Source organism: Lepus europaeus, chromosome 20 (assembly GCF_033115175.1).
Source record: "Lepus europaeus isolate LE1 chromosome 20, mLepTim1.pri, whole genome shotgun sequence".
In the NCBI taxonomy this organism is placed as follows: Eukaryota; Metazoa; Chordata; class Mammalia; order Lagomorpha; family Leporidae; genus Lepus; species Lepus europaeus.
In genome coordinates, this window is record NC_084846.1 from 9,655,332 (window position 1) to 9,675,302 (window position 19,971).

General features: G+C 63.2%; 1 protein-coding gene across 1 annotated transcript; it reads right to left on the minus strand.

The window, feature by feature from the left end:
• Window positions 1-248: 248 nt before the first annotated feature.
• On the minus strand, window positions 249-18,489 carry PRKACA (protein kinase cAMP-activated catalytic subunit alpha). Its single transcript, XM_062178221.1, has 10 exons — window positions 18,387-18,489; window positions 11,612-11,673; window positions 11,155-11,283; window positions 7,418-7,516; window positions 6,000-6,082; window positions 4,267-4,393; window positions 4,091-4,186; window positions 3,888-4,010; window positions 2,128-2,292; window positions 249-1,749 (listed from the first exon to the last, which is right to left on the minus strand). Exons 1-10 carry the CDS (start codon window positions 18,430-18,432, stop codon window positions 1,624-1,626), a joined length of 1,056 nt encoding a protein of 351 aa, XP_062034205.1. The 5' UTR covers window positions 18,433-18,489; the 3' UTR covers window positions 249-1,623.
• Window positions 18,490-19,971: the final 1,482 nt, after the last annotated feature.

Consider the following 19,971-nt stretch of genomic DNA (forward strand, 5'->3'; position numbering starts at 1 on the left):
AAGGGCGCTGAGGTGCCCCCTTCCTCTGCGGGGTGGGGAGGAGGGGCGCGATTCCAGCTTAAAAAAAAAAAAAAAAAACCACCAAAAACCCGGTTTTCCGAGGACTCCCGGCCGGTTCCTGGTCAGCCTGGCCGCTGGAGTCCCACAGCCCCCCAAGTTTCTCCCAGCCGCGGGGAGGGATGTGTGGGTGGGTGACCGAAGTCGGGAACGCCAGTGACACTTTTTTTTTTTAAACAAAACTTTATTGGTAATAGCTTTCAAATATGTTTACAACAGCACACTTTCAAGAGGAAGTCTCGTCGTTTGCGCACACAGGTTGACTCGCCCCCAGCGCCCACCCGGGGCCCCACCCCAGGCCTGGCAGCTCCTCCCGGGATGGGCAGAACTTAGGAGAGAGAGGGGGCAAAGTGGGGAACCAGTGGGGTGGCTCCCCAGTTGCTCCCCACTTTTCAGAGAGGGGGAAAAGCACAAATCAGACGTGGGGGGGGTGGGGGCGGGAAGAAAGAGGTGATGGACAGCTGACAGTTAAGCTAGAGAGGAGGTGCCCAGCTTGGGGTGGAGGGCGGGGCGTGCCAGAGCTACTGGGTGAATAAAAACGGGCAGCCCCTCCCCAGCGGCCATGGCCTTGAACCCTGGGCCATGGGGTGGGTGGGTGGGTGACCTGGCCTCTTAGTCCTTTCACGGGGTTGCTGCCTTGACGGGGAGGCTGGGCCTTTAAAATCTAGCTGAGAATAAAATTCAGGAGTTCGGAGGAGAGGCCCTGGGCTGGGCTCTCCCTCTCTCTCTTTTTTTGGGGGGTTTGGGGTGGGGTGGGGGGGACTCTTTGGCAGGGAGAGGGGCAGCTGCTTTGTCTGACTTCCAAAGCCTAAGGATGAGGAAAGGTCTCTTGGAGAAGTAGGGGCTTGCTCAGGGGGCTGAGACCCCCACCCCCTGCAGGCTTGGCAGGGGACACCCCCGCCATCCCCCCACCCCGAGATGGGGGCAGAGGCTCACACCCCAGCTCTTTCCTTGAACAAAGCTGATCTGCTTCCCAGCCTGGTACTCGTGGGCTTGGGGGGCGGGGGTGGAGGAGGCACTGGTGGACTTTAAATAAGATTTTAAATGGTTTCTTTAAAAAAAAAAAAAAAAAAATCCTAGCAAGAAGCCCACTGAACGGGTCACTTAAAAAAAAAAAAAAAAAATCTCTCTCCTTCCCCTGGGCCCCGGCTCCAAAGGGAAGGTTGGCTTTTCCATCGCTGTCGCCCTTGGCCCGTGGTGGGGTGAGCATGGGGGTGCCGGGCTGGAGTTCAGTTTGGGCCCTTCGTTCTGCACCCTGTCCCTGGACGCACCAGCAAGACCTGGTCTCACTGGAGCTGATGAACGCGTTTAAAACAGGCAGAAGTGGGTTAGGGGATAAGGGCTCCTGGGGGGGGGACAGGAGGGGGTGCGGCTGGTGGTTCCTTCACTCTAAATATCTGGGCCTCCTGCTCCCCCCTACCTGGGAGGGTGGGGTGGGGTGAAGTTAGATGCAAGGAACTCGGGGGGCTCTCTGGCTGTTCAATCCAACCCTCCCACCCACCCCCACCAAAAAAAAAAAAAAAAAGAAAGAAAGAAAAGAAAACCCATAGGGGCACAGGTACACCCCTAAAACTCAGCAAACTCTTTGCCACACTTCTCATTGATGGAGACTCGGATCTCTTCCTCCTCATAGTCGTCAAAGTTACTCGTGTCCCCGGGGCCTTTAAACTTTGGTATGAAAGGAGCTTCCACCTGGAGAGGGACCAAGAGCCACCCAGACCTCAGCAGTCAACAAGCGATATCAGTACAACAATAAATGCAAATGGCCCAACACCCACGAGATAATTACTGGGACCCACACGTGTGCTCAGCCTTAAGGTATAGACTCCCCTTACCAACCCGAGACTCTGAATGGCAGCCGGCTCACCAAAGGAGCTGATGACTTCCCAGAGACAGGGTCAGCTGCTGCCCGGGGGGCATGGAGCGACCAAATGGCCCCAGACTCCCATCTCCAGGCCTCCACCGTCTTAGGCTGTCCACTCCAGGTCGCCTCAAGCCTGTGCCCTCTTCCCTTTCCACCTCTCCTTGATGCCCGGGGCTGGGGTAGGGGGGTGGGGAGGCGACACCCACCTTCCTCTGGTAGATGGCGATCCAGTCGGTTGTGGCAAACCACTTGTGGTTCTTGATGTCATTGACTCCGTTCTTGAGGTTCCCGAAGCGCTTTGTGAGATCCACCTGCAGGAGGTTCCGCAGCAGGTCCTTCAAGTCCGAGCTGAAGTGAGATGGGAATCGCACCTGTGGATGGGGTGGGGGGCAGAGACTGTTGGGGCATGGCCATGGCTCAAGGCTGTGGGTCCATCCAGCAGTGTCAGCCAGCACCAGCTCAGTGGACCCCCCCACCTCCCACCTCCCAGCCACCCAAGGGCTGAATCCGGGCTCTGCTTCTGAATCCAGCTTCCCTGGGAGACCTGGACTGGGTTTCTGCCTCCTGGCTGTGGTCTGGCCCATGGGTGCTTGTTGTGGGCATTTGGAGAGTAAACCAGTGGGTAAGAGACCTTTCCGTCTGTCCACTTTGCTGCCTTTCAAACCAACAACCAAGCAACCCATGCACCCAGCTCATCAGCCCCACCCTGGAGGTTTTGCCTTAGGAAGGCGGGGGGGGGGGGGCGCTGAGACCTGCATTTCTAGCAAGTGCCTGGGTGATGTTGCTGGAGAGGAGATCCCTTTGACCAGCACTGCTCCCATTTCACAGAACAGGAAAACTGAGGCTTGGGAGAGTTAAAAGGGAACCCCTCCCAGCGGCAGCCTGCCTCCCTCCAGAACATGTCAGCTGCCGCTGGTGTCTAAGTGCTTCTCAAGCTCCGTGGTTATGACAAAAGCTCCTAGCCCCTCTCTCTGCACAGTGAAGCCTCTCCTCTCCTTGAAAGCCTCCTGGGGGGAGGCCCGCAGCCCTAGATACTGACAGTTCACTGGATCTGCTGCAGCCGAGGAACCAGCTTCCGGTCACTGCCCTGCCCCCTTGGAATCTGTGCGACCTTGGCCATGGCCTTCCACCTCTCTGAGACAAGGGGCACACGTCCCAGGCTCGCTCACAGGCCCTGTGGGAACTGCTACGAAGACAGGAGAACGGGTCCCTTCCCCCTCCCCCCTTCTGGGGCCTTTTATCTGCCCCTCCCCCACTGTAGGACATCCCACCCTGCCTATGCACCCCTGCACCAAGAGGCAGATGGCTGCTACCCCAGTTCTCAGAAGGGTAAGCAGAGGCTTGGAGAGGCAAAGCGACTGGCCCGTGGGTTCAAAGCCGAGCAGAGGTGGCGGGGCTTGGAGGCGCGGCCCCACCCCCACCTCCCACCATGTTTTCTGGAAATTCTGAGCTTCAGTGCGGTGCAGGCTGGGCCAGCGGGAGGGGTGGTCGGGTCTCGGGCCCGAGCTTCCTCAACTCCTGTGCAGGTGCCGCTCTCCTGAGTTGATGAAGACCGCATTTGGGCAGGAAGGGAGCCCGGGGCCGGGGCCGGGCCGGGGCCGGCGTGCGTGTGGCATAGTGGCTTTACCACTGCTCACGATGCCGGCATCCCACACATGTGCCGGTTTGAGTCCGGCTGCTGTGCTTCTGGTCCAGCTCCCTGCTAATGCACCCTGGGAGGGCAGCAGGTGATGGCTCAAGGGCTTGGGCCCCGCCACCCACAGGGGAGACCCAGATGGAGCTCCAGGCTCCTGGCTTCAGCTTGGCTCGGCCCCAACCATCGTGGCCGTCATGGGAGGGAGTGAACCAGTGGATGAACCTCTCTGTCATTCTGCCTTTCAGATAAACAGGTGCCCGTCTGGGTTCCAGGTCCCCCTGGACGACTGCCTGGGGTGACGCTGACACGGGGGTGGGGGGCGGCTCTCACCTTCCCAGAGACAATCTTCTCGTAGATTTGGATGGGCTGGTCGGCAAAGAACGGCGGGTAGCCGGCAGCCATCTCGTAGATGAGCACTCCCAGGGCCCACCAGTCCACGGCCTTATTGTAGCCCTGGGGCGAGAGTAGGGGGTTGGGGCGGGGGGACACGGGGCAGGGCCGGTGTGGGGGCGGGGCGGGGCCGCGGCGCCTACTTTGCTCAGGATGATCTCAGGGGCCAGGTACTCGGGGGTCCCGCACAAGGTCCAGGTGCGGCCTTTCACGCGCTTGGCAAAGCCGAAGTCTGTCACCTGCGGGCGCAAGAACAGGCAGGTCGGCGGCCCTGCAGGGGGCCGGGGGCTGGGGGCTCCCACGCCGGGGCTGGGGGTACCTGGATGTAGCCCTGCTGGTCTATGAGGAGGTTCTCGGGCTTGAGGTCTCGGTAGATGAGATCCAGCGAGTGCAGGTACTCGAAGGTCAGTACGATCTGCGCGGCGTAGAAGCGAGCGTGGGGCTCGCTGGCGGGACAAGCAGAGGGGGCGGGGCCGGCGGGTGAGTGCCGAAGGCCACGCCCCCAGCAGGGTGCGGCCTGCAGGCTGGCCACGCCCCCAGGACGCAGCCACGCCTCCTGCCTGGGTTCAAGTCCTAGTTCTGCACACACCCTGGGAGGTGGCAGGGGACTGGCTCAAGGGCTTGGGTCCCTGCCCACCCACGTGGGAGACCCGGATGGAAAGTTCCTGGCTCCTGGGCCAGCCCTGGGTGCTGTGAACATTTCCAGGAGCAAAACCAGCAGATGAGACTCGAACTGGTGCCCACATGCCACAATGCTGGCCTCAAAAAAATAATAAATTTTTAAAAATACAGAAAACATGGGGCCGGCGCTGTGGCATAGTGAATAAAGCTGCTGCTTGCAGTGTCAGCATCCCATAAGGGTGCTGGTTCGAGTCCCGGCTGCTCCACTTCCCATCCAGCTCTCTGCTGTGGCCTGGGAAAGCAGTAGAAGATGGCCCAAGTCCTTGGGCCCCTGCACCCATGTGGGAGACCCAGAAGAAGCTCCTGGCTCGTGGCTTTGGGGGCAGCTCTGGCTGTTGCGGCCAACTGGGGAGTGAACCAGCGGATGGAAGACCTCTCTCTCTGCCTCTCTATAACTCTGTCTTCACATAAATAAATCTTTTAAAAAAAATACAGAAAACAGAGGCAGGTGGTGTGGCTCAGTGGGTTAAGCTACTGCCTGTGATGCCGGCATCCCACATGGGCACTGGTTCAAGTCCCGGCTGCTCCGCCTCCGATCCAGCTCCCTGCTAATGCACCTGGGAAGGCAGCCCAAGATGGCCCAAGTGCTTGGGCTCCCGCACCTGCGTGGCCCAGCATCAACAGGACAGGAGAGCCACAGATCAGGGTACGTCCGATGGGCGCTATCTTGCCCCCTCCAGGACATACTACATATGCACTCCGTGACCTGGCTAGATTCAAACACACTCTGAGACGGAACGCGGAGCAGAGGGAGAGGCAAGTCCAACCCAGACAAAGCCAGCTCACGGGTCCTTTTATATATCTGCTATCTATCTATGTATTTGAAAGACAGAGAGAGAGAGAGAGAGAGAGAGAGAGAGAGAGAGAGAGAGAGAGAGAGAGAGAGAGTTCCCATCCACTGGTTCACTCCCCCAAATGGCTGCAGCAGCCAGCGCTGGGGCCAGGCTGAAGCCAGGAGCCAGGAGCCGCATCCCGTGTGGATGGCAGGGGCCCGGGCACGGAGCCGTGAGTGGATGCTTCCCAGGCGTATCGGGCAGGGCGGGAGACGAGGCGAGCATTCGGCCTGGCCGCTAAAGACGCCTGGGTCAGACGCTTGGTTCCTGCGCGTGTGCACCCTGGGAGGCAGCAGGTGCCAATGGCTCAGGAATTCGGGGCCCTGCCACCCCCGTGGGAGACCCCGATGGAGCTCCCCGATGGAGCCGGCCAGCGTGAAGCTTCACCCCTCAGCCGCCCCGAGTTGGTTCAGAGGAGTTAGATGCCAGAACAGCTCCAGGCCCCAGCAGGCTGCCCATCGCTGGGATGGACAGGCAGGCAGCCTGTGGATCCCGCCCCCGGGGGTGGAGCCGAGGCAGGGGCCGGGGCCTGGCTTACCTGAACCTCCCAATCCGCCGCAGGTGTGAGAACATCTCCCCGCCGGGTACGTACTCCATGACCATGTACAAGTTTGAGTTGTCCTGTGAGAGGGCAAGTTTGAGTTGTCCTGCTCCCTGGTGCAGGTGCTACCCTGCCTCGACAGGTGCCCCCCGGGGGGGCGGGCAGGGGACCCTGACCAGCGTGCCCCTCCTGGGCAGAGGGAGGGCTCTACCATTGGCTTTGTGTCTTAGAGACAGAGGAAGGTTGCCAGGGCCCCCAGCAAAATGCAACCAGGATTAAAAAAAAAGATGAATTTCAAGATGGTGGTGGCACAGCCCCCCCACCCCACCCCCCCTACCCCCCCCCCGCCCCATGACCACAGGCCCTTGTGACTGCCCGCCTGGGTCGAACGCCCCGTGAAGCTGGCCTGGAAGAGGCCTTCCCCGGCTCTCGAGGCCAGGGCCTTGGACAAAGTCGCACCTAAGACAGGTCAGGAGAAAGGGCACTCACTGGGAATGTGCCGGAACCTGTCGCCATGACCTCAACCACTCCCGGGTTACAGGAGAGAAGATGGAGGTTGGGGCAGGGCGGGTGGGGGATGCCAGCCTTGGCTTGCCCGGCCCAGGATGGATGGGAGTGGGACACCGGCTGCCGTTGGGGCCAAGCACATCCCAGCCCCGGCCTCAGCCTGAGCCCTAGGGCCCGAGCTCTAGCCCCAAGCCCAGCCCCAGCCCCAGCCCGAGCTCTAGACCCAAGCCCAGCCCCAGGTCCAGCCCCGGCCCCGGCCCTGGCCCCAGCCTGAGTCCCAGCCCCAGCCCGAGCTCTAGCCCCAAGCCCAGCCCCAGCCCCGGCCCGAGCTCTAGCCCCAAGCCCAGCCCCGGCCCCAGTCCCAGCCTGAGGCCCAGCCCAGGCCCCGGCCCGAGCTCTAGCCCCAAGCCCAGCCCCGGCCCCAGCCCCAGCCCGAGGCCCAGCCCAGGCCCCAGCCCGAGCTCTAGACCCAAGCCCAGCCCCAGGTCTAGCCCTGGCCCTGGCCCCGGCCCCGGCCCCAGCCCCGGCCCCGGCCCCAGCCTGAGTCCCAGCCCCGGCCCCGGCCCCGGCCCCAGTCCCCGGCCCCAGCCCGTGCTCCAACCTGAGTCCCAGCCCCAAGCCCAGCCCCGGCTCCAGCCCCGGCCCCGGCCCGTGCTCCAACCCGAGCCCCAGCCCCGGCCCCGGCCTTGGCCCCGGCCCGTGCTCCAACCCGAGCCCCAGCCCCAGCCCGAGCCCCAGCCCCGGCCCCGGCCTCGGCCCCGGCCCTGGCCCATGCTCCAACCCGAGCCCCAGCCCCGGCCTCGGCCCCGGCCCGTGCTCCAACCCGAGCCCCAGCCCCGGCCCCGGCCTCGGCCCCGGCCCGTGCTCCAACCCAAGCCCCAGCCCCGGCCCTGGCCCCGGGACCTCACCTTGAAGGAGAACTCGAGTTTGACGAGGAACGGGAAGTTAACTGCTTGCAGAATGCGTTTTTCATTCAGGGTGTGCTCGATCTGTTTCAGCTTCACCACCTGCAGGCCGGGAGCAGGGTCAGGGAGCCGGTGGGAGGGCCACCCCACCCCTGCCACGGGTGCCCCAGACCCCTGCAGCTGAGGGGCCCTGGGCTGGGCTCACAGGCCTGTCCTGGCTCAGCACACACACAGCAAAATGAGACACCAGGACTCTCAGCCCAGGGAGGTCAATGCTAGGACAGGTGGAGGCTTGGGGCCGGTACAAACCCAGATAAGGCACCCTGGTGTAGTGTGGGGAGAGGGGCAATCAGAGGCGGCTTCCCGGAGGAAGGAGCAGCTGAGCTGCAATGACAAAAAAAAAAAAAAAAAAAAAAAAAAAAAACGACAAGCAGGGGCGGGCCCTGTAGCACAGTGAGCTAAGCGGCCGCCCCTGGAGGGCTGGCATCCCAAGTCGGGGCACCGGTTCAAGTCCCGGGTGCTCCAATTCTGATCCAGCTCCCTGGGAAAGCAGTAGAAGATGGCCCACGTGCTTGGGCCCCTGCTGCCCACACGGGAGACCTGGATGGAGCTCCTGGCTTCCAGCCTGAAGGCGGGGCCATGGTGGGCACAGGAGTTCTTTCTCTGCTTTTCGAGCAAAGATTTAAAAAGAGAGAAGGGAGGAGATGCTGCCTTCCCCTTATCTAGCCCAGCGACACACAGTGCCCAGGCCTCGGGCTCTCCCCACACAGCACGGGCCAGGAGCCAGAGCCGGTGCCTCGCCCAGGGTTCAGTAGTGACAGGAGCACTGAGAGGGGCATGCTGGGAGCACGCCGGTCTGGAAGTGCAGGCACAGAGGGGAGGGGACGTGCCCAAGGTCATACAGCCGGCTAGCGCCAGGCCAGAGCGCCCCGCACAGGTGGCCTAGGTCCCCGGTTAGCTGTGAAGCACCCAGCCGGGGTGTTTCCTGCCTCGATTCAGGTAGCCGTACCCTCGAGGCCTGCACTGAGAGGGCCCTGGACGTGCAGCCAGCGGGCTGGTGAACCGAATTTAGAATTGTTAGTATTGGGGCCAGCATCCCATATGGGCATCGGTTCGAGTCCTGGCTGTTCCACTTCCGATCCAGCTCTCTGCTAATGTGCCTGGGAAAGCAGTGGAAGACGGCCCAAGGGCTTGGGCCCCTACCACCCACATGGATTCCTAGATGGGGGTTCCTGGCTCCTGGCGATTGGCCTGCCCAGCCCCGGCCATTGCAGCCATTTGGGGAGTGAACAATCTCCCTATCTCTGACACTCTAGCGTTCAAATAAGATGTCTTTTTCAAAGATCCATTTATTTGACAGGCAGAGCTATAGAGACAGGGAGAGACAAAGACTTCCATCCGCTGGTTCATTCCCCAAATGGCGGCAACGCCTGGGGTTGTGCCAGGCCAAAGCCAGGAGCCAGGAGCTTCTTCCGGGTCTCCCACTTGGGTGCAAGGGCTCAGGGACTTGGGCCATCTTCCACTGCCTTCCCAGGCCACAGCAGAGCGTGGGATCAGAAGAGGAGCAGCGGGGACTTGAACCGGCGTCCCTATGGGATGCCAGTGTCACAGGTGGTGGCTTTACCTGCTGTGCCAAAATGGCAGCCCCATTAAATCTTGAAAAGAAAAAAGAAAATCTGAACGCTGACGCTTGCTGTGGGGACTGGCTAAGCTCTCAGTGTTTGGAAAAACTTGGCCATGTGAATGTGCTTGTTCTATTTCTCTACTGTGTTTCCTCTTCCCAAGGAAAACTGTCTGAAGTGGAAACAGACACTGAAATTGTACAGAGAGAAAAAAAAGAATGGAACGTGGGCCCGGCGCTGTGGCCTAGTGGGTAAGCCACTGCCTGCAGTGCCAGCATCCCTTATGGACACTGGTTCCAGTCCCAGCAGCTCCACTTCCGATCCAGCTCTGTGCTATGGCCTGAGAAAGCAGTGGAAGATGGCCCAAGTCCTTGGGCCCCTGCACCATGTGGGAGACCCGGATGAAGCTCCTGGCTCCTGGCTTTGGCCTGGTACAACCCCAGGTGTTGCCGCCATTTGGGAGTGAACCAGCGGATGGAAGATTCTCTGTCACTCTACCTTTCAAATAAATAAATTATTAATCTGAAGGGAAAAAAGAGGTTTACCTTCTGGCTTAAGGAAAACACAGTAAGAAGAATTTCATCTGTTTCCTTGTACTTTTTCGGGTAACGTTCTTTTTATTTATTTGAAAGGCAGAATTACAAAGAGAGACAGACTGACAGAAAAGTCTCCCATCTGCTGGCTCACTCCCTAAATGGCCACAATGGCCGGAGCTGAGCCAATCTGAAGCCAGGAGCCAGGAGCTTCCTCCGGGTCTCCCACGTGGGTGCAGGGGCCCAAGGACTTGGGCCGTCTTCTACTGCTTTCTCAGGCCACAGCAGAGAGCTGGATCAAAAGTGGAGCAGCTGGGACTCGAACCGGCGCCCATATGGGATGCCGGCACTGCAGGCGGCAGCTTTACCCACTACACTACGCCACAGTGCTGGCTCCTCCTTCCAAAAAAAAAAAACTTTTTTTTTTTTTTTTTTTTTTTTTTTTTTTTTTTTCCTAAAGAGCAATATATAACGAGACAAAAGACAGGGAGAGAGAGAGAGATCTTCCATCCACCAGTTTAGTCTCCAAATGACTACAGCAGCCAGGCTGGGCCAGGTGAAGTCTGGAACTCGGGTGGCCCAGGTCCAGGCCCTTGGGCCATCTCCTGCTGTCCTCCCAGGAGCACTGCAGCCGGGAGTCAGCACTCACACGGGACGCCGGCATCCTACCCGGTGGCGGCTTCACCCACTACGCGCCACGACACCGGCTCCTCTTGGTGTTTCTGATGGGGCTACTGGGAAACCTGCACTCTCTTCTGGGGCTTGGGGTCCGTTCCTGGTGGACAGTGAGCCACCGAGTGGGGCCTCAGAAACACTGACCTCAGGCAAGCATTTGGCCTAGCAGTGGAGCCGCTGGGTGGAACACCAGTATTCCATATTGGAGGGCCTGGGTTCGAGTCCCGGCTCTGCTCCCGACTGCTAATGCGCACCCAGGGAGGCGGCGGCGCTGGCTCAAGTCCTTGGGTCCCTGCCGCCTGATGTCGGAGATCTGGGTGGAGTTCTGGGCTCTCAGCTTCGGCCCTGGCCACCGAGACTTTTTTGGATGTTCAGGGGTGTATGGGTGTATGGGTGTGTGTAGTGAACCAGAGTACAGGAGTTCTCCCTCCCTGCTCTCTGCCTCTCAAATAAATCATTCAATAACAAGTTTGGGGACAGAATGTCCACCTAGACGCCACTTCCTCCAGGAAGACCTCCGGGTTCCTCCCCGCAGGCCATCAAGTGCCTTCGTTTCCCATCTGGGCGCGGCCTACAGGCAGAAGCCTTGTGGAGGTCGCTCAGGGCCCTTCCAGCGCTGGCGTCTGGGGGCTCAGGGCACCGAGTCGCCCCTCGATATTTCCATGGTCTTGGTTCAAGGGCCCCCTGTGGGTCCCCAAATGCCCAGCTGCCCGTGTCCCTTCCATACAAGGTGCCACATTGGCACAGCACCTGCCCACCCCGTCCTGGGGATGCCGCAGCATCCAACGCCCATCACCCTCCCAGCATGCTCCGGGGGCCCAGCGTGGTACTCAAGTGGTTTTGTTTCCTCGTGGAACTTTCCAGAACTTTCTGGAACATTTTGGCGGGGCGGGGCCCGTGGCTGCATCACCTTCTGTTTGTCGAGGATCTTCATGGCATAGTGGTTGCCGGTCTCTTTGTGCTTGACAAGCATCACCCGCCCGAAGGAGCCCGTGCCGAGGGTCTTGATGCGCTCAAACTGATCCAACTGCGCTGTATTCTGGGAGCGGCAGGGGGTTGCAGGCTGGTCAGGGGCACCCACCCCGGGCAGGGCGGGGGGCGGAGGGCGGAGGGCGAGTTCCTCCAGGCAGCCGACCGGGCCCAGATCCGGCCCTGGCCTGGGGCCCAGGAACTGGTGGCAGCTGTGTGGGGAGGGTAGGGGCCGCATGGGGAGGCCAGGCGTGGACAGTCAGGTGCCTCAGGCCCTCCTGGGAGCCCCCAGGGTGGTGTCCAGGCAGTAGGCAGGGCAGAGGGGAAGGGGGAGGCAGCCTGGGTCCTTGCCTCCCCCCACAACGGGGTTCGGGGGCGTGGGGTGGGGGTGGGCTTACCTGAGCGGGATTTTCCCATTTTTTAAGAAAATCTTCTTTGGCTTTGGCTAAGAACTCTTTGACTGAAAGGAAGAGAGAGGATGGAGGGTCAGACGGGAGACCCACGGCCCCCCACATCTTGCCCAGGGACACGCCCACTGGCGGGGAGCAGGGTGCGGCTGCCTCCACGCATCGCCCGCCCTTCGCCGGGTGCCTCTGGGTGCTGCTGGCTTGGCTCAGGCGGCTTGATCCGGGCTGGGGTCGTGGTCAAGGGTGGGGGATCCGGCTTCGGTGCCAGCCAAGGTGGGGTACAGGGAGGCTCGCAAGGGGTGGGGGCGGGGGTCGCCGCCCGGGGCACCCAGGCCCGCCCACCCCCACTCGCCCCAGTTCTGCCCGGCATTCCTCGCCCAGGGCCGACGCCAGCTGTGGTATTTATAGCGTCGGGATCTGGCCGTTCCCTTCTCTGGGGAGGCTGGGCCTGGGGCGGAGGCCTCCGGGGCTCGGGTAGCAGGCGGCCTTGGGGGGGCTCAGCTGTCGCCCTGGCCCCCAGCTGGCCCTGTCTGCTCTGGAGCTGGTTTGAGGACAGCCTTGGCTGGGGCCTATCCCTCCACGGGCCCCAGAGCACCTCAAGGCCAATGTCACCTTCCAGTTGACAGTTGGAGACTTCCCTGGCTGACCCCGGGCTGGGGGCCGTGGGGGAGGTGGTGGGCTCTCACCAGTCTGGCTCACCACCTTCCTCTTGGCCATGCTACCCGTTCACCAGCCCCGAAACTGAGGCTCCAAACCATTTTTTTTTCTGGCCCATGCGAAGAGGCAGCCTAGCTAAAGAGCTAAAGGCCAGGATTCCGGGAGTTCAAATCCCAGCCCGGGCTCTCTGATGCACTGGGCACAACTGACCGCGCCTCTGTTGGGGGAGGGGGCCTCAGTGTTCCTCATCTATACAATGGGGATGATAATGGCAGTGACCTAGCCATAAAGGCAGGGAGGCTGTGTGGACGGCAGGAGCTCACTTTGGCAAAGGGGGGTTGGCCGGTGGCCGGCGTGGGGTTAGTGAGACACAAATGTCCCCCATTACTTTTTTTGCAGCATTCTTTTTGGCTGAGACAGCAGACACGGCGGTAGGTGTTCAGATCTTAACCAGGCAGCTGGATGAATACGGACAAGACACACGTACCCCCGAACAACACCCTACAGGCGCCAAGCCCGCCCTGCACGCGGTGTTTTCCAAGCGTCAGTCTCATTCGGCAGGCAGGAGCTTCTTCCCATTGTACAGATCGGAAGACTGATCGTTTGCCGGCAAGCCCCTCCCCCCACTGCTATGACGTGAGCTGTTTTTACTACCATCCCAGCCTTCGGCTTCACTGCTGGTCACGTGCACTGGGGTGGGCCGGAACAGAACTGTCCCCAGGCCCCGGATGCTTAGATGAAAACAGCTACGTGGAACATACACAGCCCCCACGCCCTGCCCCACCGTGCTCCTGCTCGTCACTGGCACCATGCCCCCACTGTCCCCAAGGCTGCTGGCAGAGCTGGGGACGGGAGGCCATGCAAAGGGTGACTGGGCCCACAGGGGACAGCGGTCCCAAGCTGGCGCCTGGCTGTGCCACCAGCTGGCCGAGAGAACGCTCTGGGCCTGGGGTCTGCACGTGTCCCACACGTCTACTGGAGATGGTTTGCTCACGTGTGTGCACACCCACCCACCCACTTATGCACCTTTCCTCCCACGGAACTCTGGATTGGGTGGCGGGGGCAGGGGCGGTGCCCTGACCCACACAGGAAGGCAGTGGGGGGCCTGGTCCTGTTTCCTTCTTCATTGGCGCCCACTGAGCCCACTCCCTGGGGGGGGGCACAGAGTCCCTAGCACAGCCCTCCGCTGGCCTCCCAAGGTGCACGAGGACCCCAGGTCACATCCCCTCTGGTGGGGCTGGGGCCAGGGCCAGGAGGCACAGGCAGCTAAAGGCGGTACTGGGGGAGGGGACCTCAGCCCGTGGACCCCGCCCCTGCCCCCACCACTCACCTCTGCTTCTTGTGTCTTCCAGCAGAGGGGAGAACCCGGGGAGTGGGTGGGGTTGGGTGGTCTGGGCTGGGGGGCTCAGCTCAGGCTCGCTGGAAGGTGTGGCGCAGGTAGCTCAGGAACCGGACGGCCAGGTGGGCCCAGAGCAGCAGCTGGAGCCACAGCTGGAAAGTGGTCTCCGAGTCCACATCCTGGCTACGGCCGGAGCCCAGCTCCATCCCAGCATCCCGGCTGGCCCTGGGCTCTCCCCTCGCCCAGCACAGCAGCTGCCCAGCCCCCCGGGGGTTAGGGGGGATGGGAGGAGGAGCTGCCCAGCCCCCTGGGGGTTAGGGGGGTGGAAGGAGGAGCCGGTTGCCACGGAAGCAGTTAGAAAGGTGCCTGCACCTGCTCCTGGCCGCCAGGGTCCGCAGAGGCTTTCCCTGGCAGGAGGCGGAGGCACCGACTCCCGGGGGTGTCCCTCTGCCAGGGGGCGGGGCGCCAAGGCCAACTTCCCCTTCCAGGGACTTGACTCTGCCTGCCAGGTCCTGCCTTCCTCACTGGGTGCCCGGCTGCCCCCTCCCCGTCCCCCCCAGGGCCTGGGGCAGTGCCCACTGCACAGAGGGGAAGGAGTTAAGGCCCAGGCAGCAGCCAGAGGGCCCCAGGGGGCTGAGGAGCGCCCTGTTAATTAGCTGGAAGAACAGCTGGAGAGAAAGGCTGGGCTGGGAGCGGGTAGGGAGGGCGTGGAGGGCTGGGGCTCCCCCACCCAATCCTGCGACCCCTGAGACAGAAACGGGTGCGTGTGGCTCCCTGTCCCACTTCCACACGGGGGCGGGGAGGGGATCGACATCCTGCATGCCCTTGGCCTCTGTCAAACCTTGCCCTGTGTGCTTGGCTCCGCTCTGGGCCATGAAAAGTCCAAACCGGAAACGGACGGCTCAACCCCGGGGAGCGGGGGAGGGGGAGGCCACTTGGCCATCTCCCTCCTTCTTTCCAGATCCCGGAGAGACGCGGAAGGAGGGACAGTGGCAGCCTCTCCCAGAGCACCCAGCACCCGGAGCTGGGGGGGGCACCCTGCTGGCGGCAGGAAGTCCCCCCCGCTTCCCCCACCCCGTCACCCAGCTCCTAGAGGGCTGTGGCACCAGCCGTCCCAATCCCGCCGGGTTTGGATTTGGGGTCCCAGGGACAACCCCAGAGGACCCCTGACAAAGCCACAGCCGAAATCTAGAACTCCATCCCGCGGATGTAGGGTTGCGTGTCCAGCTGGGCGAGGGGCTGGGGGGGGGGCTCCCTGGACTCCCCACTCCCGGACAATAACCCGACACCCTCTAGGCTCTCTGAGACCTGGCGGTCTTGGGAATCCTGCGGTAGAACTGCCCAGCCTGGGCGGGGGCCGGTACTCTGGCCTGGCCTAGATCCCCCACACTGGGCTGCGCTCCCCTCCCATCGCTGGGTGGACACCCCCGGCTCCCCCCCCCATCTGCCTTCCTCGTCCCCAGGCCCCCCATAGCCTCCTCCTCCCTTTCTGTGCCCCCAAACCCTGCTGCGGCCCCCTCCCTGACTTGAGGGGCAGAGAGTGCCCAGGGAGTTGCTATAGCAACAGGGCTCAGCCTCACCATCACTGGAGTTGGAAGCCATCACTCAGTCTTCCTCACAGGGTATCCGAGCTACGGTGGCTGGGAAGGCTCACAAGACCTCACCGCCCCAGCCTGGCAGCCCATCCCACAGTCCGGCCTGCAGGGGGAGCCGGGGAGTTGGGGGGCAGGAATGGGGACGGGAAGGCCGGTGAGAGGCGGGCAGGTGCAGGGAAGAGCTGGCTGGGACCTCCCAAGCTTCTGCTGGCTGCCCTGGGCTAAGAGCAAAGCTGCCTTGGCAGGACCCTCTCGGGCACCCATACAACTGCCAATGGGCAGAGGCGTTTGACCCTCTTGGGCTTCTGTAGGAAGTCAGAAGACACCAGTTCTTCCCACCCAGGAACCTGCAGGACACATCTGGGTGGGCTTGTCTCTGGGGCTTGGTGTCCCCACCAAGAGGCTTCTGAGGGGCTCCCTCCCACCAGCTCGGGCCCTGTCCCCGTGGCCCGACTCCCCAGGGTGGGGGGTGGGGGTGTCTTCAGCCAGTGCCAGCTCAGACCTGAGCTCCACTTGGCTGTCTGCCCCCTGGGGCCCCCTGGGGCCACTGCCCTCTCTCGGTTCCTCCAGCTTGGCCATGAGCCTTCACCATTTTTTTTTCTCCTTTGCTCTTTTAGCTACTCGCCAACCCCCACTAAGCCCCTTGTCGGTGGCTCTGCCATCTTTGGGTGCCAATCTTCCCAGCTCCCACCCCACCCCAGCTCCTGGGCTTTAGGATGCTTGGCCGGTCCCCCACAGGCGGGGATCTGGCAACATGAAATGCAGGTGCCCCCTGCAGGCTGGGCTGGCTACTGCCCTGGCCCCTGGCCCACCCTGGTAGTAAGAGGGTGAATGCCCTCGGACTCCATCCGTGCAAGGGCTGTGAGGCAGAGGGGCTCCTTCTCTCCCAGCCTCAGGAGGGCACCTTCCCACCAGCAGAGCAGGGATCGGAGTTCCGGTCCCTTAGCTAGTTATGTTGTATCCACCCTGTATCTTAATGCGGACCAGCGATGACAGAGGGGTGCAGCCTAGTGTCATTCCTAGGACTGCTCCCCCTGAACAGACATGGGGAGTTCAACGTCCATTACTTTAAGTTAAGAAAACACAGGCCGAGAGAGCAGGAGCCCGGGAGGCAGCTTCAAGAATGTCCGAGTTGGGAACCTCTCAGCTCCGGGCGGCTGGGGACGGGTCTGGATCAGAATCTTGCCTCAGCCTCTGTCCCACCCAGAGACGGCTTATTCGGAGAGTGCCGATAAGAGCCCCTTATAGCATTCACCAGCGCAGACAGATGTGTCCACGGGGACCTACTTGGCCAGGGGACATTCTGGATCCCCTACAAACAGCAGCTCTGGGATCATTCATTTCTGCACTCAGAAGGAATTACCCGCTCCTTCTAGAACCTGTGAACTTTTTTTCTTGGGATCTCCCCCCACACACACAACCCTGGCCCCGTGCAGCTTCCCCCGCCCCTCTCCCCGGGGCCCCAGTGCACGTGTTAGCTACGCCTTGAAGGTTTTCCAGGGCTATGTCATCTCCCTAGCTTTTACAGCAATATATAGCCGCGTGCCTCCACCTTCCACCTCACCTGCTGGGGGCCGGCCCCTCCCCGCCAGACCCCACTCCCCTCCAAGCGCAGGCTCAGAACCGTTTTTGGACACTACCCCACCTGCTCCTGGGTCATCAAGCGCTCAGCCACAGGCGCTGGCCTCCCCGTCCCCCGCCCCTCGGCGGCACGTCCAGGAGCTACTTAATTCTGCCATCTGAAGCCGGGTGGGGAGAAAGTGCAGTTCTCAGGGCCACGTTCGCCACTTGCAGGGGACCCTGGGAAGCCCGGGGCTTGAGATCAAAAACCGGGGTGGGCAGGGCTGGGGACGCAGCCTCCACATTTGTAGTTCTGCCTGTGTGTGGGGTATCCCGGCTGAGGTTCGAGTCTGAGCCTGGAGTGCCCCGGATTCGGGAGCTGGGGGTGCGGGATTGGGCAGGGGGCTCCAGACCACTTCTGAAGGCATTCCAGACACAGAGGCACCTTCTCTGTCAGACAGGAAGGGGCCAACTTAATCTGGGCGCCCGGGGCCAGGTGTGTGTGTGTAACTGGCCTCTCTCCCTCTGGCTAAAGCCCCGGCAACGGTGAGAGTCCATCCCTTGGCAAAGCGAATCCCTCGGTGTCAACCCACTGCTCTCTCGGACAGCCGCCCACCCCTCCAAATCCTGTCCCTGACCCACGCCACCGAGACCAAGCGGCCACATGGAACCCGGATGCTTTTTATCCGAAGCCAGAAGCAGGCAAAGGAGCCCCCCTCGTTGGGGGAGGTGGGGAGCCTCAGTGGTGGGGGGCCTTCCAAGGAGCCCAGGGCTCAACATACAGCAAGGAAGGGGAGGGGCTCTACCATGCGCCGCCCTCCCCCCCCCCCCCCACAACCCAGGAGAGAGCGTCAGTGGAATCTCAGCTCAAACTTGCAGACAGTCCACTCCCCCAGCCAGGTCACCAGCGAGCCGGCTTGGAGGAGGAGTCCCAAGTACAGTGGCAGGATGAGAGAGGCGCAGAGGGACCCCTGAGTGCCCCAAGCCTAGAGACACCCAACAGGGAAAACATGGGGTGGGGTGGGTTTGGAAGTTGCAAGTGGTGGTTGGGGGGGGGGGAGCTGTGATAAGGTGAAGAGGGTTAAGGGCAGGAGAAAGATGGCGGGGGCGGGAGGGGGCAGGGGTGTGGCCAGCAAGAGGCCAAGGTCCCTGGCGGCTGGAGGCAGACCCCCCCACCCCGACAGCACTGGGAGGCTGGGAGAGGCCTGGGTCCCACACGTGGGAGAGGTGAGTGAGTGAGTGGAGGGGATTCGATTCTGGGGACTGGGGCCAGGAAAGGAAGGGGTGGGGAGGTGACAGGGCCCCATGTGGGGCCCCAGCGGTCATCCGTGCCATGGTTGGCAGTGACAGCTGGGTGGGTGGGGGGGCACATCTTCGCAGTGGGGGGCGGTCACTGGCCAAAGAGCCCCTACGTGCATGCGTGTGTGTGTGTGTGTTGTGGGGGGTCCTCTGCGGCCCCTCGCGCCCCAGCCTTGGACAAGCAGACAGCAAGGGGTGCTGGGGGTAAGCAGAGAGGGATGGGGGGGCCCCGCGGGGGGAGGGGCCAGGCGGTGATGGACAGCCCGGGGGGCTGGCAGCGCGGGGCCGAGATCGGGGTCACGGCCTGGGCACTCACCACTCTCTTGCTCGCTGCCCTTCTTGGCGGCGGCGGCGTTGCCCATCGCGGCGGCGGCGGCGGCGGCCCGGGCCGGTCCCGGAGCTGCGGTGCGGCGGGTGCTGGCGGCGACCAGGGGCCCCGGAGCGCGCTGGGCGGCGGCGGCGGCGGCCCCTCGGGCTGGCTGCGCTTGCTGCGGCGCCGCGACCCCCGCCCAGCCCCTGCTTCCCGCGTCTCTCCGCGCCCGCCCGCCCGGGAACCTCAGCCCAAGTCCGCTGCTGCTGTCCGTGACGCCCCCGCAGCCTGCCTCTCATTGGCCTAAGCCGCCATGACTGACGGCGCCGCGCCGCCGCTCATTGGCCCCGAGAAATCTTTCCGCGCCACCATAGGCTCCTGGCCCCGTGACGCGCGCGGCCATCGGCCCGCCACTCACGCGCTCGCGAGGCCGCAGCTGGGCGGGAGGACGCACCCGATTGGCCGAGGTGCCCGGGGCCGGCCCCACGAGGCCGCCGATTGGTCGAGGCGCCCTGTTCGGCAGGCCCTTCGCAGAACGTTCAGTGTCAATCCCGGGGTGAGAGGGCGGGGCGGAGGGGCAGTCTGCGGCCGGCCCGGGCCGGGCGGGGCGGCGGAGGCTGGCGGGCGGCCGCGCCGCGCTCCGAGGCCCTGGAGGCGGCCCCGGCGGGCGCCCGCCCGGCCCCGCGCGCCGCAGTCCCCCGCCCCCGCCCAGTGCGGCAGCGGCCGCCGGCCAGCCGAGGTGGACGCCACGGCCCTCCCGGCGCAGCCGCTGTCCACCTGCCAGCGGGGGGAGGGGCGCGGCCAGCGCCGCGGGGTCAGAGGTCGCCGAGTCGCCGGGCCATCGTCATTCATAAGGCCTGGCGTTTGGGGCGGCAGGGAACCGGTCGGCTTGGGGTCCCCGGCTTGGGGACCGGGGCTCTGCTTGGGTTTCCCGCGGATGCTGGGCCCCGGGAGCAGGGGGGGCTGCCCCTTTGCAGGGTCCCGGCCGTGGGCTGGCACCAGTGGTGAGGAGCTGGCACTGGCACTGCTTCGCAGCGCGCCCCTCGCCTCGTAGGTCCCACGATCACGCCCCTGGTTCGGACGCGGAGTCTGGGGGCACCGCCGCTGACTGTCCTGTCTGTGCGGGGAGCAGGCACCTTGCCCGCCAGGAGCGGAGCAGCGACCTTCCGGCCTGAGGACCAAGGAGCGGCGCCCCCGCCCCGGCTGCTGACATCTGGGGCTGGGCAGGAGGGTGTGTTCCGCAGTGCCCCCCGGAAGCCCCCACTGCTCTGCTTCTTGCTGCTAGCGGTGGCGATCCACACCAGCATCAGAGTGGCTAGACTGTCCTGGACGAGGGTGGACAGAGGAAGACCCCGGCCGGGAAGGGCTACGCGCCCACCTGCTGCTCCGCGTGGCCAGGTCCTCGCTCTCCTGCGACCCATGGGGATGTGGCCGGCCGCTAGAGCCACCCCCTCTCTGGCTGTGGGGTCATCCAGTAAGGCTGAGGACAGTTTCTCGAGTGTTGCTGTGTGTGCGCCGGGATCATACTGAGTTCTCCCTGCGGACCAGCTCGGGGGCTGACTGGCGCCCTGAAACCTCTCTCTGTCTCTCG